The sequence below is a fragment of the Lissotriton vulgaris genome, chromosome 10, assembly GCF_964263255.1.
Source record: "Lissotriton vulgaris chromosome 10, aLisVul1.2, whole genome shotgun sequence".
In the NCBI taxonomy this organism is placed as follows: Eukaryota; Metazoa; Chordata; class Amphibia; order Caudata; family Salamandridae; genus Lissotriton; species Lissotriton vulgaris.
The window spans coordinates 91,765,188-91,792,708 of NC_141698.1; the positions used below are offsets into that span (position 1 = coordinate 91,765,188).

The 27,521-nt window shown below is 43.3% G+C and overlaps 1 protein-coding gene across 1 annotated transcript in view; it reads right to left on the reverse strand.

Moving 5' to 3' along the window:
- The window catches only part of BAIAP3 (BAI1 associated protein 3), a 564,909-nt gene that overhangs the window by 357,777 nt on the left and 179,611 nt on the right, over positions 1-27,521 (reverse strand). The window contains exons 3-4 of the mRNA XM_086940582.1: positions 26,547-26,630; positions 8,424-8,531 (exon numbers count right to left, since the gene is read on the reverse strand). Of these exons, the coding sequence (XP_086796708.1) occupies positions 8,424-8,531; positions 26,547-26,630 (192 nt within the window). The remainder of the gene's footprint in view (positions 1-8,423; positions 8,532-26,546; positions 26,631-27,521) is intronic.

Below are 27,521 nucleotides of genomic sequence, written 5' to 3' on the forward strand. Positions count from 1 at the left end.
TGCCAGCTGCCTGCATGACCCTGTGTTGGTAAAAACTAGCACTCTGTCGCTGCAGCCTGCTATCCTGTGGTGGTGAAGCTGCTGATTACCATTATCGCCGCTACAGCGCGAACTATGGTGCAGTACGCTTAAGGAGCTGAAACAGCCGTCCTCTGCGAAGACATCCAGCAGATTCCAGCTGCCCGCGGACGCTGTCACCCCTCCTTCCTCGACGCGCTGAAGAGAGCCGCTGCCTTTCTCGTGCAGAGAAATCCAGTCCCGGCGCTTCCGGTTTACCCTCGCGGGTGACTGGGATATCGAGAGAGACCCCTGAAGGAGATACCAATCCTCCATCATTCTATTCAGAGGTATGGTGTTGACTAAACCCTTAGACGAGAATTCTTGAAACAAACCTTGGCAAAACCAACTTAACTTAAAGCTACTTACTTACTCCCCTTTCACGTGTTAGGCTTAGGTCAGGCACACTGGGGTAGGCTTAGTTAGAAGCACCAGTTGAGTATGTTAGCCTAATGTATATATGACTGTATATATGTTTTATTACTTTTAAACCATTGTATGGCTAAGAAACCATATCAATGCTTTTACAGTTCTATTTCGCAATACTTATCTTACTGTACGTACTTTTTATAATAACAATTATTGCAATTGTGGCAATACATTTCTCTTGTACGAGAAGAAAGACTGTTCAATAAATGTTAACCCTTTATTGACAAACGCCCGTCTCTCTATTCTCTACATCTGTGAAAGTAAACTGCACTAGACTGACTGAGTGAAATCTATGTCTATTGTTTCACACGACCCTAGAGATTGACTCTTGATCTGAGGAGCAAAGTTGTCATGTTGCACGGTTGTTGGAAAACTGAATCCCTTCTTGTCTGTGCCAAGGAAGCTGATCACTTCCTATGCAGAGAAGAAAGTTTCCAGTGACCTCTGAGCTAGTTGGTAACACAACCCAATTAAGTTTAGCATAGTCAGTGGAGGCCTGGAATATAAGCAGTTCCACGTCGATACTACTGTTTATGTTATTCCAATGCGCAGGGCCTAGTGGGAAACTAGGAACTACACTACATAAGAAGATGGTTCCGAAAGCTGCAGAGGGGCTCAGCTCATGCTAGGGCACCCTCTCACATTAAACCAAGCACTCTGCTTCCAGGATTGTCAAGGCCTACCATAGGAGTGGCTTATAGGTGTATATTTGTCTATATTTAAAGGGAGATATAGGGATACTATATCTAAGTAAGGGGTGATTACACCACCTTACCCAGGCTGTGTGAACAGTCAGCTTGGAAGGCAAACCAGGGGGGGGCACAATACATGCTGCAGCCCCTGGTAGGCCTAAGGTGCACCAATGCCCTGGGTACCTATGGTACACTATACAGGGGCTCACAAGGGTGACCCAGTAACCAATCTGGTATGTACCTAAAGTACATGGTATCACTTTAGAGAGAGAACAGCTGGGCTGTGGGTCTGATTAGCAGGCCCACAGCCACACTAAAGTCGAAAAACCAGAGAATCACAGCAAAAAGTGGGGCTGACCATAGGAAGCAGAACCTACTCTCCTACAGATGAGATTTTGGATAGCCAATGAAAATAATTTCCTGCAGTTGAGTCTGGGAAGGAGCAGTGCATAGTTCTCTACTTTAAGATCATGTTCCAGAAGGAAAGGTTTGATTCAACGAACCAGTTAGAGCTGATTGGCTCTAGCAGCTATGGCACTAATGTGCTTGTGGAAGTTCTGAAATAAAACCAAATGATTTCCCATTGTCAATAATAGTGTGTATCCGAGGGTGTTAATAGAGTTATGGTAATATAAGGAATTGGGTTATTAGTTATTCAGACCTGCGCAAGTAATATGTCCACAGTTTCCTCTTACTGTGACCAAGCACTCCATGGTAGCACTGGAATCTCTTAGGGAAGTGAAGCATCATATGGCCTACTCAGGAGAGGTGGTGTTGACTAGTACAATCAACACACCAAGACTCATCACCGGACCCAGACAAGGTGATAGTCAGTTTTACACTCGACACCCATCAACCCAGGAGAGCCCCCACATAGGGTCCAGCACGACGACCCTGAAACAACCTAACAGAGGCAGAATAGATGATGTCCCTACGCAGGAACCCACAGGCATCCTGGCACACAATATTGTGAACTTCAAAAAGTGGATCACCAGTTGCTCCGCCATTCTGGCCACCATAAAATGAAGCAAGAATACAGAACAAAACAAGAACACATGCCAGCTGGTGCACAGAAGCCTCAAAATGACTAAGCTTCACTGCAAGCAACTGGAATGAAAATGGAGAACCAGCAAAGGGAAAGTAGAAAAATACGCTTTCAAATATGCCTAAAGAAGATACTACCAGCTCACCGAGAAACCAAGAGGTAGGCACTTGCCGAACAAATAAACACCAGCTCCAACAGCAGCAAAGAAATCTTTGTAATTGTGAAAGACTTCACAATATATATATATCTGTCATCGGAAACATCAACCCATCACAAAATCTGTGCAATCACCTCTCAATCTACTTCTCCAGCAAAATTGCAACCATATACTGCACTTTCAACCCCATAACTGGACTTGCTGGCCATCTCCAGGAGTCACAAAATAACGTCCCCTTTGGACCAATTCTAAGCAGACAGAGAACCTTGCATCTATATCACACACTACTCAATTCAGACTTTCATTCTAGGCAGCAAACATGATGATGTAAGAATAGTCAGAAAATTATAAAAAGTATACAATTTATTATGCCATTAAAAAATTCACAATAAAAAAGGATAAACAGTATATCCTAACATAATACATGCAGAAAATAATCACAAGGTGGGAACAAAAAAACAGCACATTGGTTAAAAAATACAAAGGGATACTGTGGTCTGACTTATGTAAATCATGCTCCAATTTTGTAGAAATATCTTTGAATTGGAGACGTTGTCTTAGTCCAATCATTTAGTGTATCCCACCTTGTGATTATTTTCTGCATGTATTATGTTAGGATATACTGTTTGTTTATCCTTTTTTATTGTGAATTTTTTCATGGCATAATAAATTGTATACTTTTTATAATTTTCTGACTATTCTTACATCATCATGTTTGCTGCCTAGAATGAAAGTCTGAATTGAGTAGTGTGTGATATAGATGCAAGGTTCTCTGTCTGCTTAGAATTGGTCCAAAGGGGACGTTATTTTGTGACATACTGTCTTTTGGAACCCTACCCCTTTGGTATTCAGGGTCCCTCTCTTTAATTAGAGACATCTCCAGGAGTCTCCTAGTAACAAAGGAAGTCAAAACAAGCACCACATGCAGCACCATGATCACAGAGGAAACCACACCAATAATGAAGATCATTCACTCCAGAGCCCCGGCAGACCCCTGACCCCGCCACGCCTTTGACAAAGGAGCAATCTCTGTCAGTGAGGTCCTCACGACTATCCTCAACACCTTCATCAGCACAGGAACCTTCCTGTAACCATGGAAACACACAACCGTCAAGGCCCGTCAAGGCCCTCCAAAAGAAACCCTTGGTCACCAAAACTCGTCAATTCCCGATCGATATCCCTCCTTCCCTACCCAGCCGAAGTCCTGAAAAAAGCAATCAACAAGCGTCTATCTGACCATTTCATCAAACCAAAATGAAGGGTGTTATGGGGCATTATTGTTTCTGTGTGCTTGCACTGCGCATCTCTCCTTTTTGATCTATTTGAAGCGGGAAGCGCGTTCACACCTTGGTCACCCCCACGGTAGGTTTTGCTTTGGGGGCCGCAGGGGGAGCCCCGCCACCCCGCCGACATCCTGCGTACAGCTCCATGCTGGGTGGGAGTCACCAACATCTTTTGCTCTGCTCCTGCCATGCAGGAGCACTTCCCTGGTGCTCCTGCGGCAGAGAGCTGATGATGAGGTCCTGGGACCCGTTACTTGTCTTCTGGGCCTAGGGATGGGGTCTCGGTCCCCTTTAAAGGTTATGCTGGCCCAGGTGATGGGGTCCCCAGCCTGAGAGAGAGTCTGGGGGAGGGGGGCTCAACACCCAATCCCTCCCTAGAGAAATAATTACCCAGGTACTGGCCCTCCCAAGGGGTAGAATTCAGGAAGGCTGCAGAGCCCCATGCACTCTGTTCTCTCACAAGGGTCAACGGTCAGATTCTTTTAACATGAATATTGCCAGCACCGTTGGGCTGATTTTGATGATCTTGGGCTCACTGGCTCATTTTGATCCTGGTGGCGAGCTGTAGCCACCAGGAGTATTTTCAGCAGGCCTCTTTGCCTCTAAAGCGGCAAACCAGCTGGTCTCACTGGCTCCAGCACCAGCCTTCTCCTTTGATGTGCCCTCCACAGACTCCATGGCCTCCTGGCCATCATTCAGGGCATTTAGAGGATGCACAGGAGTCGAAATCTTCCCCCAACCAGTCCTCAGAAGATTTAAGGGGGCCAGCAGCACTGGCCTTTGGAGAGGCCCACCGCTCTGGGGTCATTGCAGACAGAGTCCTCAGCGCACAGCCTGCCTCTAATTCGCATTTCCAAGTGGGAGAGCCATCACCAGCCAGGCAGCAGGAAACTCCCAGAAACTTCAGACAGAAAAATGCTAACTTTCTGAAAAGTGGCATTTGTAAAATAATTTAAATGCGACCTCACCATTAAAGAGGACAATTCAAAAGAGGATAAGAAGTACTTTTCTAGATATTAGCGATCCAAATTTAGCATTTAATAAATGTCACAAGGTAGCCCAATGATTCCCTAAGTCAGCAAGCAGCCAGCCTTGCTACAGTGAAAGTCATTTTGCTGGATATTCAATTATAAGGACATCTCCAACATTAGTTTCTATGTTAAATATCTGTACCCTGCCTTTATGGGCAATAAGGTGTACATATGGGTAGGTAACCTTTTAATATTTAAAATGAAGGTTTAGGCCTGTCAAAAGATATATTTTGACAGGTCAAATTAGCAGTTTAAACATGCCACTGGCAGCTATCAGGCTGCACACAACTGTAGTCTCTAACATGCAGCCTGTACCCGGGTGCACACATGTTCACGTGTAACCAGCCTAGTGCCCCTTTCCCAGGCAGCGTCACAGCGGCCTTATCTTAAATGACCGACACTGGCAGTAAAGACGTGCAGTCTAATTTACCATGAAATGACTGGGAGGGAGACTCAGATAATGATACTCACCCACCATAAATTTACAAAAATGGGTGATCAAAAAGCAAAACATCTGAGTGTACTAAATGGGCAGAACCCATTTGCAAAACATTGGTATTGTATTTAAGATGACGAACAGTCAACCAAACTTGGGTGTTATCAAGGGTAAAGGCTGCCTGTGAAAAATCCTTGGGTGAGGTTACCCTCAGGTAAATTTGAGTGCTGTCTGCATACGGGTGTTAAGAAAGTTACTTCCACTCCTAGCCCCTTTTTGCTAATCTTTTCTCACTGCAGCCATAGGCAATTGTTTGCCATGTGTCTACAAAGAGGTTCAAAATACGTAATGAAAGAAGCAAAGTAGATTTCAGATTGCTGTGAGAAAAATAACCTTCTCACAGTACACAACTTAATAATAAGTACAGAAAACGTATGCACACACAGTGAGGCATGAGTCAATCCTTTCACCTTACATAAAGGAATACTGAAGTAGATAAAACAATAGCTCACAAGAAGAGACTTAGTTTGCTACACAGAGGGTAAACCAACATGTGACTCTAAAAGTCGGGAAGAGACAAAAACAATTTAAAAGTATAAAATAAATATACATTTCAAGTAAGGGGACAGATATCTCATGAGATGTCCGTCAAACACAATGGAAAACGTTGTGACTTAAGGGATACAATGACACAAGACGAGAAGCTAGCTATGTTTGTCACAGAAACTATGTTAGAGATACCAATGGAACCTGCTGAAAGGGAACACATTGAGACCAAACACACTTCTAGTTGAAGTATCGACACAACTTGTCAGTTGGTCAACATATAAAAATGACCAAAATCTAAGGGTGTCATTTATAAGGCCCTACCGGCACTTTTGCACCACCGGAACGCCACTTTTTTGACGTTCAGGTGGCGCAATGTGCCACTGGCATATTTATAATGTAATGCAATGTAATGTAATGTAATGTAAGGGACATTTCTAACGCGCAACTTTCACTCCAAGGAGTATCTTGGCGCTCACACAACTCAGATGGAGGAGATGCCAAGTAAAGCCAGCTAACTTGGCTTTTCATGGCCTCATAAATATGTGCCCCTTTCAAGCGAAAAACTGCTTGAAAGTGGCGTTCCATCGGTGTTGCTGGGGGCGTTCCAAGCAACATCCATGGCTTTGTGACACTGCCCCAGATTTACGAGAAATCGTTCTGTCTCATTCTGAGACAGCGTCCGAAACGTACGCCTCTCCAGGGTAGTTGTTAGGGAGGCACAACAAGGAGATCTCCTTGTTTTTCCTCTTTCTATGTGGGGTGCATTCTGCAACACACATAGAAAGAGAAAAAAGCCTCTTGTGATTGTTTTTGTGCACGAAGGCACCCTTGCACCATGGTGCAAAGGTGCCTGCATTGGCGCACGGCAGCCCATTGAGCGCCAGCGCAGGGGAAAAGGAAAGGATTGTGCCGTATCAAATAGATACAGCGTATTCCTGCCCTTTTCTTTTGCGCTGCCCTATGGCAAAAACACACAAAGCTGATCCAAGGAGGGTGAAATCTAGGGACGTACTCACAAAAACATTAATGAATATGTGAAGTGTTCCTCTAGTACTACTTCACATGCTCATCGAAGCTTTTGTGTGCTGAGCCCAATACATTTTGGGAAAATTCATGCACAATTATTACAAATAGAAAAGGCTGTGCCCTCCATGTACTTTAATAATAGGGAGTTGGTCATTTTAGGGCCTATTCACAAAGACATGCATGAGTACGTCAAGTAGTTCTCCTGTGGTCATCTATCATTTCTTTTTGTTTTTGTGAGTGCACTAGATGGTCATATAAACACCTTATCCAAAGGCCAGAGACAGCATGAGTGGTTTCCACATTGCTGTGTGCATGTGCCCGGAGCCCCAGATGTGGTTGGACGAATAGAGCAATAAAAACAATCACCCACTGACCACTCAGGATGATGTTCTGCGGTTCAGTGGAGTAGCCGGGGTGTCATGAGCTCTATTGCAAACAAGAAAAATGCCCCTGGCTCGGTATAATATACAGATATGTATAAAGTGCTGGGGTCCATTATACCCTGGGCTCCAGTGTCACTGCACCTGCTGCTCTAATGATGGTTGTGCTCATTCTCATGGCTCTCCATGTTTTCGTTCTTCCTTTGTTTCTGTTCTCCCCATCTCCACCTCTCGTCCCTCATCTCTTTCCTTCCTTCGATGTTCTGCTTCCTATCCCCAATCTGTGTCTCTCCTTCACTTTTCTGCCTGCTCTACCTGACATCCTTCTGTCTAGCATCCTTTACCACGTGGATTTTACTACGCGTGGCCTTTACAACGCGTCCATTACAACGCAAGTCGTTACCACGACTTGCGCTGGAGGGCGCTAAAGGATTAAAAATAGTAAATTTACTATCCCAACACCTTCCCTAGGGTCCACGGGGACTGGTGTTAGAATAGTAAATTATACTATTCGAAATCCGCGCCCCCAACGCAAGTCGTGGTAACGACTTGCGTTGTAAGGGATGCAGTGTAAAGGGATGCGTTGTGACGGTACGCGTTGTACCGTCATACCGCGCGTCCTTACCTCCTGCCCCCATTATCTACTTAGCATCCTTTTTTCTGGTGCCTTTCTCTACATCTTTCCTTTCCCCTTTTGCTCATCCTTATTACCTTTCTCTTCCTCTCTCATCCTTATCCCCGACTCTCATTCTTTTACTTTTTCTCTCTTCTTTTACTTTCTTTCACTCTCGCCTTTTCTGTCAGTCCTTTCTACTCTCTTCTCCATTTCTCCACTCCTCTCCTCTGTCTGTATCCTGTTCTCTCTCTCACCCTCCCAGAAGAGTGAACATAGTGTCAGGCCTCAGGTATGCTTAGAGGTTAAAACATTCTGAAGGGCAGCCTCTAACATGCCTGCAGCTGGTACCTGCCAGACTTGGCATCTCCCAGCATCTGGACTCCGGTGCCACTGCACAAGCTGCACCATTGTAGCTACGCCCATGCTTTGGTTCTACGTTTAAACTACTATGGGATATGGATTTCATTTGTGAGGTTGGATGGTGACCATGAAACCAATCCTAGCTGTTCACAGAAAGGCCACACCAGGTGACCCTGCACTATGCAGTAGCCATGAATATAACAAAGTGATGCCTCATCCATGGGCTCATGTACTTGAATCTAGGACTCAGTTGAATAGCACTTAATAACATGCAACGAGTTTGACTAAATATTCTGCATTTTTGGCGTACATTCAGTATTTTATCTGAGTACAATTCCTTGACATTTTCTAAAATGACTCACCTTTTTCAGATAATTGAAGAGCACTTCCTCATTTACTATCTGTTCTGATGAAGCCACCCCTGCCTTGTAAACCAGCGAATAAAGAACCTCTTCATGTAACATTTCCAGCTTGAAAGGAAACCAACAAAACAGATTGTTATTAACATACAATCCTGAGTTTATGGCAATATATAAAAAAAGAATGGTATGGCAAAACAGTGGTTTAAAAGATGACTCCATGCACTATAGGTTGGCATACCAGTGTCATCTCGTCAAGGGCCCATTTAAAGTTTAACTGTCTGATAATTACCCATAATATACTTACATAAACAAGAGAGTATTAGATCATTTTTAGCTTTTGTTTGAATTTAGTAGAAGTAAAAAGTGGACTTTTCTCATTGAGCAGTGAATACGTTTCTGTTCAATGATCCTCTAGTTTCCTTAAGAGCTGTAGGTAGGCGAATGTGATGATAGAAGTAGCCCTGTGTTGTTTGGGCGTGGGAGTGATGTGCTACAATTTTTTAAAACGTTTTTTGTTTAAATGTTTGATGGCATTTAAATTTGCCAAGGTGAAGAAACGCTTTGCATTGCCTTATTTGTATGTGTGATATTAGGACCTGTACTATGGCCCATAAGTTGCAGGCTTACATAAAAGGGTTGATTTGGTATCAAAGATGGATCTAGAACCAGAAGTACAAGTTACTTACCTTAGGAAACACTTTTTCTGTTAGAGACTCCATCTAACTGCAGATTCCTCACCTTAGAATATTCCCAGGCATCAGACTGGAACAAGAAAATCTTGAGCAGTTCCGCTAGGTGCCGGTGGGCGGCATCGATCGGCTGTGAAATGGCATCGTCCACATCGGAAAAGACGTCCCAGTGCCCATATAAGCGCCACCACAATTAACTTATATCAGTTACTTTTGTGTTCACTTCCACAAACAAAATGCAGAGTCACAAAAAGCCAACATGTAGACAGGTGTGTGGTCTCTAATAGGTTCTTTAGGGTGAAGAACCCAGTTTGCAGAGAGGGGAGGATGGAAGGGTGGTGATGAATCTGCCATTAGATAAAGTCTCTAGTTAAAAATGCATTACGAAAGGTAATTAACCTCTCATAAAGACTTCTACCCACAGATTCCCCACCTTAATATAGATACACAAGCAATCCCTCGCTGGAGGTGGGTCTGCAAACATGCTGAAACCCGAAAGGACCAAATAGGTAAAATTCCTGTCTTGGAGGACCTGTAATCCAAACAGCAGTGCTTCATGAATGTGTGGAGTGACATCCATGTTGCGGCTTGGCAGATGTCTAGGACATGTTAGCCACAGACCTCAGGAGTAAGATCGGAATGTCTTAACGGCTGCGTTCAATCTCCTTGCCTGAAGGCAGAGCGTGCCCAGCTTCAGATGCTGAAGCCAGCAATACTGCTGCAACAGGAGCTAGATCCTCCTGATGGTCAGTGTGAGAAATTGAGCTTTTGGTTGACGGGCGTGTGTGAATCCTTCTCAAGAAAAAAACACATAGGGTGAACCACTAAAGTCACTAAATTAACCTATGCTTAACCCTCAGGTAGCTTGGCACAAAAGCAGCCAGGCTTAACTTAGATATAATGTGTTAAGTATTTGTGCAGCACTCAAACAGTACTAAAGTGAAAACACATCACAAGAAAAATCCCACACCTAATTAGAAAAATTGAGTAAGTTTTAATAATTTATTTGACACCAAAACTACACAAATCTAATCAATAGAACCAGTTATGATTTTTAAAGTTTTTTTGTAAAAACTAACACCTAAAAGATCAAATAGCCAACCTTGGACATCTTGCTGAGTGAGACCTGGGCAAAGTCACGATGGAGCGCAGTTTGGATAAACTAGGTGGGTTGAGGCCCATCTCGGCTTACTTTTGAAATTAGAAGAAATTTTGAAGAAATATGTCTGAGAATGTGAAGTTTATCAGGGCAAGGCTGCTGGTGGTGAGTGAGGAGGTGTCGTCGTACTATGGGAGCCTCTGGATGAATTTGCGGTGAAGATTTCTATGTTTGGACTTAGAGCCTGATTTAGAAGTCAGCAGAAAGAATACTCCGTAGCATAAATGACGGATATCACATCTGCCATAGTACGATCTCCAAAGTTTCGAATGTGATCATAATACAGTATACGGGATATCCATCACATTTATGACTGAGTGTTCCCCTCTGTTGACTTCTAAATTAGGCCCTTACTCGTTTTTTGGAAGTCAAAATTCTCCAGTGGGATGAAGCTGCAGGCTGTAACTGATGAGGGCTCCAAGACGCTGAAGAGGAGCTCCTGGACAAGATTTGTTCCAGTCTCCTGTTGGTCCTTGGTGCACTATTTAGGAGAAATACCCACGTTTTTGATATTTGGGCTACCTGTTCTGCTTTAGCAGCTCTTCCAAGGGCCCAGGACCGGGTGGGCACCATTTTGAGAGTATAAATCACTTGAGGCAGGGTGAAAGTGCAAATTAAAAGTTGTTGGAGCTTTTTTTTGTCCCTTTCGCTATGGAAGAGGTATTCCTCACAGTAGTGAAAAAGGAATTTAGGAGTTTGTTTACTACCTAGATATATAAGACTTAAGAGTATATGTTCAACTTTTTAAATTCATTACACCCTGCCCCATTAGGCTTTTTAGGTCCTACCCATGGTTAACATATATGTTTTAAAAAGGAATGCTTATGCCTGGCAAAAGGTAAACCCTGCAGAGAGGGTCAAGCTCAACAGGCAGCTAAATCAGAGGACCAATGCTCACACTCAGGAGTTTGTGATACAATTCTCTCTGTGCCCAATCTACAGCCACTTGGATGATTAGGGCCCATTCAGTCCTGATCTTCTAAATGGAATGCATCACCGAGTGAGAGCCACTTTGGAAATTTCATTGGGAGGAGTCAAGATGGCGGGCTGACACCGCCGAGTGAAGGCTGCTGCATGGAGCTGCTCTGCCGAAGACCTGCTTAAACTTGAAAAACTCACATATCACACCCAAAAACCTGCTGATTTTGAAAGCCGTTACGGAAAAAGAAGAAAAGGCGAGAACACAGAGGGTGCGCCGACGCACACTGAGAACGATAGCAGAAATCAGACATCGGAGGATAAAGTACAAACCTTACCGTTTGCAGACCTGGTTTCAGTTTTGTTCCGCTACCCTGCTCACTCCGCTCCCAGATTCAATAGAGTCAATGCTACGGGTCCTGCTTTACTATAGTGAGGGTTTGCTCCGCTCCTGGAGATACACGGGGATTTACCTCGTTCGCACGCCAACGGGGCTGGTTAGTGGGACGTGTTCTGGACTCTGCCTGTCTCCCTTGCAGCTGGGTGCTCACCTGACGCTACGCCCAATTACACGGACGCCGAGGTGTTGGAGACGGGAGGAGCCGGAGCCGGAGGCGCCGAAGGAGCTGATGTCATCGAGGCAGACGAGGTCTACAAGGAGCCGGAAGATTTGTCAGACGGGGAGACAAGGAAACACAGGTATGATGGCGGCAGCAGTGGTAGCGGTAGCGATAGCATCAGGCGCCAATAACGAGGTACAACTGGAACATGCAACAAAACCGAATCTAGACACTAGCAATATTAATATCAATAGTGGGAAAAATAAAACTACTAAACCAAAATCCAATGACACAAATTAAGCAATTCTGGGCTCCGACACGAAACGTGCTCAGATCAACAAGGGAGGAACATGTTTAGAATCCGAGCCTGAGCCTGAACTAATAACAGCGTCAAAACTAAAAGAAAAAAAAATAATAAAGAAGTAGACTCTAATGTGAACGAAGCTCTGCTAGTTACTAATGTATTTCCCGTTGAGAATGCTGTGGAAAAAGCTGTGGGGAAAGCTGAGATGAAGAGTGGAAGCAAGGGCTCGGATAAGCTTCTTAGAGCCAATTTAGATACAGATTCATTCGTTTTAGAAAACCAGACGGAGACTAGGGATACCACACTGAGAGAAAATAAAAGGGATTTGGAGAAAACTGCTGAAGCAGGAAAAATACAAGGTATAGAGCTAAAACAAAAGGCAGACATTGTGGAACTAAACACAAACACCAAACTACATACTAACAAAAGCAGAATGAAAGGGAAAAAAGTTGGAGATGGCCCAACTCAAGAATCTACGGAAATATCAGATGAAGATTCTAATTTAGAATATGAGGAACTAACTGAAGAAGAGGAAATAGACGAAACACCCAAAACCTTGTCTAATAAATCAACTGGATCAAGGAAAACTAAAATGCAGGCTAAAACCAAGCAAAAAAATCTGACTCTCAAAGCAGTTAGTAAAGAATTGCCCGGAAACAGGAAAAGTCGCCTAATTGATGATAGCCCTCTGAGAAGATGGATTGAAGCCAAGGGTGGCGTCAAGAACATGGCTTTAAGACTTTCCGGTGCCAGCCCTGAAGATGTGCACAACATTCAGGGGGGTAATAAAACTAGTCTTACAGACCCCATAATAGACTCTATCAAGAATACATCACCTATAAATCAAGAAATAACAATTCTCTCAGCCGCAACCAGCACTGAGTTTAATAGTGGGCTCAGAGAAGGGGTTTCCTTAACAATTACTCCTACTCCTACTGACAACGTCGAGGGTAATGATTTTGTAGACCTTGATTCTGAAATAATAGCCCATAACCCCAATTGGCTAAGTGAAGACACGGATTGTATAATATCAAGTCTAAGAAAAACACAAACATTGCCAGCGGGGAACTCTGTGGATAACTCAGGAGACCAACTCGAACTATTAGATATGGCGACTGAAAAATCAAACATGAATACTTGCTCATTGGAAATTAGGAATGAGTTGGCAAATAAAACAAATGCGGACGCCCCCTCTTCAATATCATCGGTAGGTCACACATCCTCACAAGAACATCAGCCATCAACACCACAGGATTCCTTAAACTCCTCAAATTCAACATCAACAAATATATCAATGGAATCAATTATGCAGACTCTTTTAGATCAAAGAGCGGAGATTCAACAGCAATACTTGCAGCTAAGAGAAGATAACACCAAGCTACAAGAAAGCATGAGAGATATCTGCCAAGGCCTGGGTGGAGTGACAAAGGATATAGAGGACATAAAACAACGAATTGTAGAAGTGGAAGAAGATGTCAATAAGACTAATTCAACAGTTAAACAAAATACATCAAGGGTTTCCCAATTAGAAGCTAAAGCCGAGGATTTGGAAAATCGGGCTCGGAGGCAAAACCTCAGAATATTTGGAATACCAGAAGGAATGGAGGGGGCTGACCCGAGAGCGTTCATGGTGAAACTATTTCAAAGAGCCTTCACCGACCTCTCCGACTGGGACTGGGATTCCCAGCTACAGAGAGTACATAGACTGCCTTTGATTCAAAAAAACAAAAACAGCAAATTTCCTAGACCATTCTTGATATATTTTGGGAACTTCCTTTTGAGACAAGCCGTCTCATTCAAGGCCAGGCCTAATAATCCTGTAACTGTTGACAACTTACTTTTTTGTGAAATCTGACCTAAGTAAAAGCACAATGGACAGACGTTGGGAACTTTGAAAGACGATAGACGCTTTCAAAAACCTAGGATGTTTGGCCTACCTCCAAGAGCCTGCTCGTCTTAAGGTTATACGTAATGGACAAGTGGTTTTCTTTACTGATCTTTCAGCAGCAGAACAAGCTCTTGAGAAAATTTCTCTAGAAAATGAAAAAGAAAAACAAAAAGAAAAAGAAGATAACTGAGCTAAAAAACTGGAACTTAAAAAAAACTCGAACTTAAACAATAATGACACTATTCAGCTCTTCTCCTTTGAGTCCACTATTGCTGACTTAAAACCTAAATAAGCTATGGTTTATACATTTTTTTACGTTAATATCTTATTTTACTACCACTAATTCCTCTTAAATGTGGGCTCACTTACTTTTCTTACTCTAGGTGTGATCAACTATAGATATATATATAAGTTGTGGCAGGGACAGTCTCTCATGTAGGCACCTTCACTAGGCTGCTCAGACAGCGGCAGCAGAAGATAGAGGGGTGCTCCCCCCTAAGGGACGTGAGGGTGCGAGGGGGGGGGGGTTCATGCAAGGGAGGGGGTGGCAAAAGGTGGTGGGGTGAAAAAATGTGGAAAAATTTGATTGCAAGATTCGACTATGTGTTAAAGACCATTAGAAAATTCGTAGCTAATAGAAAGAAGGTAATGACAGAGGGGAATCATATACATAGGAGGAACACTGCGTTATCAAAATGCTAAAATTAAGATTATTATGTTGGAATGTAGATGGCCTAAATAGTAAAAGTAAAAGGAACTTAGTACAAGAAGAGATTAAAATGTATAATCCTAATATCGTATTGGTTTCAGAAACTCATATTAAATATCAGGATCGAAAGCTAATTTCGCAATTGGGATATCAATTGGTAATATGCTCTACTTTAAATGAGACTATTAGTGGGGTAGCTATTTTAAAACAAAGAGGAGCTCGATTTGATACAATTAAAACTGCCTCGGATGCTCGGGGCAGGTGGGCAATAGCACAGATGCAAGGTGACAACAAAAAATGTGTACTATGCGTAATATATGGACCGAATATTGATGATCCCAAAGTCTTTGAAGAGCTGAGTTTAGAACTACTTGAATGGGAGGGAGAAAGTATTATTGCTGGGGATTTTAATTGTGTCATTGATTATAAAATAGACTCTACTGGGCAAAGTAACTATAAAAGAATGCATAAAGTTAGAGCAGCAATTCTAGAATTAGCAAGATTAAACAATGTGAGAGATGTATGGCGTACAAAACATCCTTTGATAGCAGGCTTTACCCACTACTCTGCGCCACATAGATCTTGCTCTAGAATAGATATGATATGGGCCTCGGATCAAACAATAGATAATTGCGAAATTGAAATTTGCCCAAAAATCACTTCAGACCATAATCCTCTGATATTTGAACTTGTAATAAAAGACCAAAAAAAGAACCATGAAATTTCACATTCGTAAGACACACACTGGTTGATACAAGATTCATAACACTACTAAATAAACATATACAAGAGTTTATCTCAATAAACATCAACTCTGCTAGTATTAACATCGTATGGGATACATGCAAATGTAGCATTAGGGGGTTTGCTCAACAATATATACTCAGGCTAAACGCAGAGAGTCGTAAAGACAACAAAAGACTGACCTCTATTATATTAGATACAGAACTACAACTTGCCGTTGCAACACGACACTCAAAATGCAACATCGATAAGATCAGATTAATACTAGTTGAACTACAAGCAGGACTAAAGAAAATCCTGAGAGAAAGATATAGTGCAAAAATACACAAGTACAAACTTGATCAATATGAAGGCGGTGACCGTATTGGCAAAATACTAGCTTTTAAAACTGCGGATAAAAAAGCCAAAACTAAAATTAAGGAAATAATAGGTGCAGATTTACACACTTATGAACAGGCTGATCAAATATTGAATCAATTTGTTAAATTTTACCAAAAACTTTATACACCGGAAACTACACCATCTAAAATAGCAATAACACAATATCTTAATAAATACTCAACATCACATAGGGCGCCAAACACAGAAGTTCTCCAACAATTAAACTTAAAAATAACTTCAGCCGAAATAAAACGTGCAATCGATAATCTACCTTTAGGGAAGGCGGTTGGAGAAGATTGTCTGCCTATGGAAATATATAAACATTGCGCCCAAGAACTACTACCGTTATTAGAAAACGTGGTAAACTCAATTCTTTTATCCAAACAAGCACCAACATCTTGGAAAATTGCTAAAATAATTTTTTTTCTGAAAAAGGGAAAACCTGAAAAAGAGTGCGGATCATACCGCCCAATCTCTTTGCTCAATTCAGATGTAAAAATCTTCTCTAAAATTCTTGCCAATCGCTTAGCCCCCCATCATGCCAGATATGGTTAATTTACAACAGCATGGCTTTGTAATTGGTAGAGACACCACTGCACATGAAAATACGTCAATCACAGCTTTCGATGTAGCAGAAACTACCCACATCCCGCTCGGTATGATTATGTTAGATGCGGAAAAGGCATTTGACCGAGTGGGGTGGGATTATTTGTGGGAAGTACTAAAGAAAATGGGAATATCTGGGCCATACTTAGATTAGGTAAGATCACTATACGATGAACCACTGGCCAAGATAAGCTACGGAGGTAAAGATTCAGCCAACTTTAAGATAGGAATAGGAACAAGACAAGGTTGTCCTCTTTCCCCATTACTTTTTGCTCTTTCTTTAGAACCCTTTTTAAATGCATTAAATGATCAAGCTAATATTATCCCAGTCAACCATGGGGGCAAAGTCCTCAAACTAACTGCTTTTGCTGATGATATTGCAATATATACAACAGACATCAATAAAGCTATGCCAGAGATCATCAACGAAGCCCAAAATTATGGTAAAATATCTGGGTATAAACTCAATGTGAGTAAAACTCAAATTATCGTCAACTATACACCTGATGCACATATCTATGACACTTGCCAAAATGCTGTATATTTAGGAATTAAATTAGCTGCCAAATTGGGAAAAAATTTGGAATTGAATTACGAAGCATTTCTAAAGGAAACTACCATAAGTCTCAAAAAATGGCATAAAATCCCTCTTAGTCTACTAGGACGACTTAATTTGATAAAAATGAAAATACTACCTAAACTACTCTACTTGTTTAGGGCTATACCACTTCAACCGAATAAACTTTTTAAAAAAATGTTAGATGGTATTTGTAGCAGCTTTATTTGAGGGTATAAAAAAGCACGAAGGGCCATACATTTTTTGAATCTGCCATTACCTAAAGGGGGACTTGCTTTTCCGGACTTTAATTTCTATTTCTTAGCCACCTTTTTTTGTCGAATAAGGAGTTTATTAAAAAATGAGACACCTCTATTTTTTCACCAATATATGTTAGGTTCTGACTGTAATCAATTCTTGCTTCGCGTACACGATCCGAACTATTTTAAGCGGGTCAAATTCAAGACTGCAAAACACATTATAAAAATTTGGGACAAAATTCTGCATATTAGCAAAAGCTCATTCTATAATGCCGAACTTAGACTATGGAACAACCCAGGTGTCCCGGATATTTTCTCGGATGGGACAGGAAATCGCTGGGTCAGACACGGAATAAATACACAAGGAGACCTGTATGGATCAAATGGGCTGCTAGACTTTGAAAACCTGAAAATAACAAACGGTATAACGAATGATATGCACTTTAAATATAGACAAATGAGAGACTTCTTTCATAACAAAATGAAAATAACGGAAGTCACTCAGTCGGATATCTTAGAGTGTATTTACTCTGATAAAACAAAATCATTAATAAAAATGGGTTATCAACACTTAATCAAGGATAAATGTGAGAATACGACCAAAATTGCATCAAACTGGTCTCGAAGACTACATTTGGATATAAATTCAACACAGATTGCAAATGCATTAATACACTTAAATGATATAGTACATTCCTCTAATCTTAGATTGCAATCATATAGGACAATTACAGAGCTTTACTATACACCACAAAGAATATCCTCATGGACGCAGGGGGAATTCTACATCAGATAAAACTAAATGTACAAAATGTAATCTATATGCTGCTGGAATCGAACATATGCTATTCTCCTGTCCTGCACTTTCTATTTATTGGAATGGAATAACTGAAATCTTAAAAACCAATCAGATAATAATTCCGGCACTTTCTGCACACTTTGTCTTACTAGATATTCAAGAAACTAATTGTCTCAATAAAGATCTTATTACTATCCTGTTTGCATGTGCAAGATTAGTTATAGCCAGGACATGGATATCTAAGGATCCTCCAAATGTAGCAGAATGGCGTGCTTTGGTTAGCGAAGTAAGAATTATGGAACTCACACTAGCTAAACATAGAGGTCCAAAAGCCTTTAACAAAAAAGAAAGGATTTGAAAACAATTTTTTGAAGTATAAAGAGTGGGGATCTCTAGTTAAAGAAGACTATTTGCCTTCTTTAAGCATTTTCTTTCTTAGCCACTTAATAAGTAATAAACTGTCTTTATACTCTTTCTTTTATCCTTTCTGTTACCCTTTTTGATTACTTTAAAATGTAAAACAAAGTTAATATTATGTCAATTTATTGTTATAGGATGTATATATTTGATTCATTATGCTGTATGTCTTATCTTGCAATATTAAAAAAGTTTAAAAAAAAAAAAAAGGAAATTTCATTGATGAGAAGTATTTGCAGTGTGCATTCTTGGTGGTGGCAAACAGATAGAGCCAAGGTTCTCATTGAAATCCAGGAGTGAGGCTGAAACATCAGGATCATAGTGCAAATATCCTGGACTCTCTGCTGCAAAGGACAGGTGTGGAACTGCCCTGTATCAAGAATGGTTCAGATGAAAGGGAGTGTCTGAAGAGTCAGGTGTGACTTTGGCATGTTGATAGTGAATCCCAGAGAGTATAAAACGTGTGCCGTACTCTGGAGGTGGGTGGCGACTGCCTGTGGCAAGCCCTGCCCTTCAACAGCCAGTCACCGTTGTGGGGGAGGACTGGAATCCCAGACCTCTGGAGCTGGGCTGCAACCATTGCCATCACTTTCGTGAACATTTGAGGGGTGCTGGTGAAGCTGAAGGGAGCACAGGGAACTGAAAATGCCCATGGACCACAGTGAACCACATGTAACACCTGTGGGCTTGCAGGACAGGGATGGAAAAATTAGCGCCCTGCAAGGCCAACGCTACTATCCAGTCTCCAGGAGGCCAGATGAGACAAAACCTGGGCCAGGATGAGTATTTTAAATTTCTCTTTCAGCAGAAAGAAATTGAGAGGGCGCAGAGCTAGGATGTGCTGAAGTCCTCCATCCTTTTTTGGCACCAGAATGTAGTGGAAATAGTAACGAAGACCTACTTCTGGAAGAGGCACCCTCTTGATATCTACTTTGGCCTAAAGAGCCCGCACCTTTTGATGGAGCAAGGAGGGGTGGTCCTCCACCAGCCATTCTTTGCTTAGTGGCAAAGGTTGATGAGTTTCAACAAATGGGATAGCGTACCCCTTCTGCAGAACCTGGAGCACCCAGTTGTCAGAGGTAGTGTTAGACCGTTGAGGCAGGTAGTACCTGGTCCTGCCACCAATGTGATGGCTGTGTTGGATGGAGATTGCACTAAGGTGATTCAAAGTTGCAGCTGCTGGAGAGTTGGCGTGGCTGGATAGCTTGCTGATACTGGTTCTTGAGTCCTTTATGGGATCAGCGGACCCGTCCACAAAAGGGCTGGGCAGGTTGCAGTACTATAGGATAGGGCTGGTAGACCGGATGTCCAAAGGTGCCTCAACCAAGTCCACAGTAGAGTGAAAGGACTGCTGCTGAGACCAGGCAGATAGAGAAAGCCAAAGAGATCTGGCAGTGACCAAGCTCTCCCAAAAGCGTTGACAGCTGTGTCAGTCTTATCACCAAATAGGCAGAAGCCGTTGAAGGGCATGTTGATCAATGAAGCCTGGACATTCCTCGAAAACCCATTGGACTGCAAGGCATAATGATGCAATACCACTATGGAGACTATGGCTCTGCCTAGGGAGTCTGTTGTGTCCCGCCCGCATCTGATGGCGAACTTTGCTGCATCCCGACCATCCACAAGGCTTAGATGAGGATAGTACGGCCTTCCTTGGGAAGCATAGGAATCCGCTTTTCAAACAAATCCCTTAAAACATTGGCATACTGGCCCAAGAGGCATGTGTTCTTCACAGACCGCAAAGCTAGGCTGGTGGTGGTAAAGATGTACTTCCCAAAGGTGTCCACCCTCTTGTATTCCCTGTCCAGTGGAGTGGATGGGTACGCAATGGTTGGTCTTAAAGGTTCTCAGGTGAGACTCGAGGTGCTGGGGAGGAAGACTGGGTCTCTGGGGGCGGGATGGAATCAGGCAATCATGCAGTGCACAGGGGTCCCTGTGGAAGGTTTGGCCCAGGCCCCTAGGAGAACTTCGGGGAGGGTTCTTTGAATGGAAGAAAGGGCTCAGCCGAGCCAGCTCTTGGGTGAAGCACCTCAGTCAGGATGGTCGTCTTGAACTTGACTGAAAGAAGTCACAGGTGAACAACCTGTACTGCCCTGTACATCACCGTGGCAAATAATGCAAGGGGAAAGCATGTCAGAGTATAGGGAAGTGTCCAACCCACTGGTGTCATCTATCTCCCCCGTGAAAGCTCTCAGCTGGATCAGAGTCCTCCTCATCTCCCCCTGCAGGGTGGAATTGATATATCAAGCCGCAGGAAGTTCAGTGGTTGATAGGGCCTGGGCGATTCCAGAAACAACGTTGAGTGGAGTTGGGGCAGCACCAGGTCGAAACTGGGTATAAGGAAGGGCTCAAAACCATCGAGCATCATTGGGGAGCCATGGTGGAAGAAGGGACCTGTGTTGGCATAGGTCTGGATCCAGGATGGATCTTGAGGACCCAGCTGCTGTCAGGAGGGGGACCCTCCAGTGGTCACCCAGCCAGGATACCTCTTACCTCTGTGGGGTGCAAAGGCATGCCACAGGGAGTCGATGGCTTTAAGATGGCATGCATGGCATCATAGAATTCTATTAATTCAGCTGAATCACTCCAGTGAACCCAGGGTAGTGCAGAATGGGCCCTGATGCTGCGTCAAAGGTGGAGTGAATAAGTGAAGCCTAGAAGCATGGCATATGTAGGGCAAAGCCGTAAATGCTTTCACTTCTTTTTTGAGTACTTCTTTGGCTTACCTAACTTGGCGGAAGAAGCCTTTGACCACAAAGAAAACATTCCACGGAAACGGCTCTAAGACTGGCCCGAGAGCGGCCGGCTCCATGAAAGGGACTGGGGCAGAGAGCAGCGGAGTCTATTTCTGCTCCGCTGCCAGTAGCTTCATTGTCCACTCGTGAATTGCCCTGGAGAGCATCGATTTGCTCTCTCCGCATGCTTTAGAGTCATGGCTCAACTCCAGGCACCAGAGATAGACCAAATAAGGATCAGACACAGACATCTGTCTGTGACATTCCCCCCAGGTTTAAACCCAGTAGATTTAGTGGGGGACATGTCACTAGCACACTGGGACTAATTTACTCAAAAAAGGTTAGTCAAAAAATCTCAAAAAGTTGATCAAAATTGACTGAGGTTTCTCTCTGGATCCAAGCGGTTCCGCAGAAAGAAAGGACCTAAGGACAGTGCTAGGGTGGCACTTAGATGGGCACTTTGTTGTCCCTTCTGGCAAGGACAGCTCCGAAATGGAGATGATATTCACAACTTTTCGGCATGCAGCTGAACTCATTATGATTTTCCAGATCCAGTCTGATGCCTGGGCAATATTCTAGGTGAGGAATTTGCGGTTAGAAGTCTCTATCACAATGACTGCCATTCTCTGGACATGATTTGTGAAATATAGCATGGTGTCTACTTAGAAAACTATGGGCCTGATACAAAAGCAGAGCCATGATGTGAAGCTCTCAAGATTCATGTTGCACTGCTAGTGTATACCAGTAATATACGTGTGGTGCGGATTATCAGGACCACTGTTGTCTTGGTTGAATGGAGCTTAAGGTAGTGGTTCCAAATCAAGCTTTGAAGACTGTTCAGGCATGACCTGAGTTTATAAAGAAAGTTAGCTGCCAATATTGTGAGTTTTCTTTCATTTGCATGTTGAAGAATTAAGATATTATATTTCTACAGGCTCTCTAAGAAGGGTAAATAGCATGGGTCAGGTGTTGAACCATGGGAAAGACCACAGGCTGCACACTTACATGAGGATTTGGAAAAGTTCCTTTGGATACATTTATGTGTATCTTACAGAAAGGACGCGCGGCAGTTTGGAAATGTTTTAGTTAAGCTAATGTGGGAGTAAAGGTTTCTGACAGAAGCTGGAAGCTGACAGGGTTGAAAGACACTCATACGTCAAGGCAAAGTAGCAGGCAGGGATTGTTGTTATTGATATTACTCAATGCATTGACAACTGCCTAGATAGTTGCAGTTTCAGTGCTACCTTGAAAGCACAACTATGACTGATAGGATAGGCTTGTCTAGAGGGAGGACTGAAAGATTCCTCTGAGGTACTGATGTAGTTGATGAGATATGCAGTATCAGTACAAGGTCTTTTGCTAAATGAAGCATACAGGATTTGGTAATTATAAGCCGTTGTTATTAGTGCACTTATGAAACTAATCAGAGCTTGGAAGGTCAAAGGCTGGAAAGACTGTCATGCTCAAGAGCTACAATGATTTATGTGTGATTCATCACTGTTGGTATTATTGTTGTCTGCATGCTCTACAGTCATGTTTGGTTACTGGGTGAAAAGTTCAATCAATCAGGGTTTCAAGGCACTGAGGGGGCAGATGAGGGGGCTTCTGATCCATCCGGGCACTGGGGTTCAGTCAAAGAGCCCGGTCTAAAGATCCTTCCTGAATTCGGTCAGCAACAGGTCTTGCCTGAGGTGGAGAGGCATGGTGTTCCAGGTCTTTGCAGCAAGGTAGGAGAAGGATCTTCCTCCAGTTCTGGTCTTGCAGATCCATTGAACATGGCCAGGGCTAGTTGGGCAGAGTGGAAGTGTCTGGTGGGTAAGTGGAATGAGAGACGGTGGTTCAGATACGCTAGTCCTGTGTTGTGGAGAGTTTTGTAGGCAGGTGTGAAGAACTTGAACGAGACTCTTGTTGATTGGGAGCCAGTGGAGTTCTCACAGGTGTTCGGTGATGTGGCTGCAGCGGGGGATGTTGAGGACCTGTCTTGCTCCGGCGTTTTGAATGTTCTGTAATTTCCTTAGGTGTTTCTGGGTGACGCCGGCGTACAGTGCGTTGCCGTATTCGAATCTGCAGCTGATGAGTGTGTGGGTGACCGTCTTTCTGGATTTAGTGGGGATCCATCTGCAGGTCTTGCGAAGCAGGCTGAGTGTGTGGAAGCATGATGAGGAAACTGATTTGGTCTGGTGGTTCATTGTGAGTGACTAATCCAGTATGATGCTGAGGTTTCACGCAAGGTCCGTGGGTGTGGGTGGTGTTCCTAGCACAGTGGGCCACCAGGAGCTGTTCTAAGCTGAGGGAGTGGGACCCAGAATGAGTACTTTGGTCTTGTCCGAGTTGAGTTTGAGGCAACTGTTTCTCATCCAGGTGGCGACGGGCTTCATCTCGTTGTGGAAGTTGACTCTGGTGGCAGTGGGTTATTTGGTGAGGAAGAAGGATCCGCTGGGTGTCGTCGGCGTAGGAGACTGTGGTTCTTGAGGATGGCTGCAAGTGGGGCCATGTAGACGTTGAAGAGGGTGGGTCTCAGGGAGAAGTCCTGGGGCACTACGCATCTAAGGAAGGAGGGGATCCACTCAAGTGCTTTGTTGGGTATGCCGGCGTCCTGGAGTCTCGTGATTAGGGTGCAGTGGGAGACGGTGTCAAATGTGGCTGAGTGGTCCTGTAGGGTGAGGGCTGCTGTTTCACCCTAGTCAAGGAGGGAGCAGTTGTCTGTGGCAGTGAGGGGGGGCGGCCTCCGTGCTGTGGTTCGTTCTGGAGCCGGAAGTCGAGCATGTGTCCTGCTCATTGGTGAGAGGTGACTAGCTGCTTGAGTCCTACGCTGGCAAGATTCTCAAGGAGGGATGCAGCGTTCAGGTTGTTAGGGTAGTTCAGGTAAAAAGTGAGGTCGCCGACTAGAATGTAGTTGGTGGATGTGAGAGCCTGGGGTGCGATGAAGTCAAAGATGGCGCCGATGAAGGGTAGGAGGGTCAGGAGTTCTGTAGATGAGGGCGCCATGGAGGGTGGAGTTGTGTTTGGTCTGGACCTGGAAGTGGTGGTGGAGGAGTTTTGTGCTTGTCGTTGGGTCGTCTGAGTGGGTGGTCAGGCAGAGGGTAGTTTTGTAGACTATGGCGATGCCTCCTCCTGCATTGATGGTGCGACCCTTGGGGATGTCCTTGTATCCGTTGGGGATGGTGGTGGTGATGTCCAGGGCTGAGCTGGGGTTCATTCAGGTTTCCGTGAGGAAGGCGATGGGACCAGATTTCTGTGGCGTGTATATGGAGGGTTCAAGTGTTGAGGAGGATGCAGCTGAGACAGCCGGGTATGCTGTGGGTCGATCCTTTGGTGGGAGGAGCTGTAGTGACGAGCTGGATACGGCTGCAGTGGTGGCAAGAGACAGGGCTATGGGGGTCGCGAGGCGATGTGAGGTGGCAAGTGATGTTGCATCTGGATTGCGGGCCTGGGGGGTGCAGGCATCGTAATGGTCTGAGAATCAGGGGCCTTGAGAGTGGTCCAGACAAGGATGGGCGCAGACAGTCTTGGCTTTGGCATGCCTTTGTCGCACCAGCAGCATGTCAGCACAGCGGCCGCCATTAAGAAGTATGCGGGGCTGAACAGCTGGAAGGGGGAAAAAAGAGGGGAGTGCAAAAGTACCCCTGGAGGAGGGCGGAGCCGCGGGGATCGCAGAAACAGGGGCAAAGTCACAAAGCAGTGCGAAAAAGAAAAAGAAAAAGAAAAAAGTCGAAAAAAATGTGAAGAGGTGAAAGGATTTATAGAAAGGCAGAAGAGAGCGATAGAGGGTAGCCCAGCAGCAGAGCAGAGACACTCTACCACTAGACAACCAGGGATGAGATGTAGGCGAGAACCTGGCGATGAAGGAGTGTCTTGAACCACTGACTAGAGGGCCAGATGGTCAGCAGCAGGGAGCTCGGGCAGCAGCTACCAGGCGGAGCTGTGCAGGGAAGGGAGCAGTCCACTGATAATGTCAGTTGAGCTATATCTGTGGATGTTTGTTTTATCTGTAAGCAATTGAGGATTATGTGGATAAATGTGATATTTAGTAGCCATTTAGAGTCCTTTGCTTTTGTTTGTTGGCAGTAAGTTGGCTGTAGTGATGTTCTTTTTGCAAGTTTTGTCTGCTGTTCGGAGTGCAGTAGATTTTATAGAGTGATGAAGGACTGTGCAAGATCTTTGTGAATTTGTGGATGAGTCTTTCATTTCTATGGAGCTATTGTTTGTCTGGAAAAAGTGGATATTTTACCTCTGCTTTTATTTGTGCTTGGGCCATGGGTAGCAACTAGCACCTGGAATGTGATGTTGGTGTCAAATGTAGAAGGAGGAGAGAAATGTGTGCTTGGTGGAGAGTATTGGCTGTGTAGTTCTTTAATAGGTGTCTTCTAGTTTTAGTTAGCTTGAGTTGTGCTTTGTGTGGGGCTACCTTGCTTGGATGTAGAATGGGATGGGTTGATGCTCAGATCAGGTTAGAAGAAACAGCTATAATTAGCTCAAGGAGATGACAGTTGTGATGACAATTGATTTAATGTAAGTGATTGTGGTGAACTGAGATATTAAGAAAGTAGTTGAGTGTCCAAAAAGGGCTCAAACTTCCTGAGGAGATTGATCTGTTCCAATATTGGCGAGTTCATCAGGGCTCAGTTGTGACTGAGCTACAGTGTAGAATTTTGCAATCAGTGTGAGCTGCAGGGTATACTTGTGTATGGTGACAATGCTATTGCAAGACTTGTGAGTTTATGCTTGATGTGTGAATGTTAAAGGGGTAAGTTGACCGAAGTTGAGTGTGTCATGTGCAATATAATATGGTTATAATATGTTCTAGAGCAACCTTTTGGATCGATTGGATTTATTGTTGGGCGTGGAAATGAGAAGTTATTCGTTTTTATGTTCACAATAAAAAATATAATGTCACAGGTTTCCAGAAATTATTGAAGTATACAAGATCAACGTATAGGACAAGCAAATGAGCAGTTATCCCTGTAACATAATCATGTTGCTACTGCTTGTCAAAATAATATACAGCAGCTGGCTTTGGGAAACACTGGCCTAAATGCAAATGATACTATGCTGCAAATGATGGGGGAAATGGAGAGAACTTGTGGACCATTAGAAATGTTAGGCTTATCTGTACAAGAATTTGGTACCTAGCCTTTGGTAGTAGATATCTAAAACAATTTGTTTTGGTCTGGACCCTTGAGTGAAGAAAGACATTGCTTGCAAATCATGCTCATGGCATTTCTCAACAAATAATTCAAAAGCTACGGTGACGACCGCGTGGGGAGGGTACATATATTACAACTTTTTTTAACTTTTTGCTTAGAGCTAGGATTTAACTCCCAAAATATAAAATCTATGCGTGCTGTAAGGCTGGTGCTATAAAATGTGCATTCATATTTTATATGCGTTTATTTACCTCTCTCTTCGTTAGTTTCAGCTTCTCTGCTGCTTTTTTCTGGTCTGCAGGCTCGGAAGGCGGAGGTGCTGTGTTGTTTGTACACTGAAATAGAAGCAAAACATTTTAGATCTGAAAAATTCAAGTAAGAGTATGTCCATCCTATAAATGTTTATCTATCAGAGTAGGGACATAATGTTGGGTGTGACTATGGATCATTGGTTACTCAAAAGGAACCGATTTCCAGGAAACGTTTACCAATATTTCTGTTCTGGTGAATTTGTCATCTTAGAAATGATGGTCAACACAGTTCTAAGTGACTCAGGCTGGCAATGAAAAGGTGAAAATGGTCCTACAAAAGAAATATTTGTGGAATCTGATCTTTGATGAACTGAGAGTCAACCAAATTATTTTAATTTCCAGCTTAGTATAACCCTTTTCATAGTGAGCAATGCTTACCGTCTCAAATTAACTTTGTTAGAATGAACTTTGTCTAAGAAGATTGTCTTGCAATTAGTTAGAAAACAATTACAGGCTCCTCAACAACTGTGAAACACCTGTGTCACAGGATACACAGTGGTGGGGGTTGGATTTACTAACAAGAATGTATTTCTACCCAAACAAACCCTTATTTAGCAACATTAGGATCATGGCTTGAAATAGAAAAATTGAAGTGCAGATATTCTGTACCAGAGTACTAGCTTGTTTCTGAGAAGTGCTGGTACTCTCCAATTAAAAGTAGTACATTTCTCTTCAGAAGTGTCAGTACTCTCCCTCTCAAAATTACCAGACAGTACCGGCCCATTTAAAGCACTGATTAGGATAATAAAAGATTGGGAAAATAAAACAACGTTCTAACCTATACCATGCAGATTGCATGTAGCTCTATAGTGACAGTTCATAGCTCACTGTGCTATATTAAGATTGTAATTTATGAAATACAAGTAACAAAACGATCTCAGTGACAAAAGCAGTAACCCACTGAGCTATTCACAT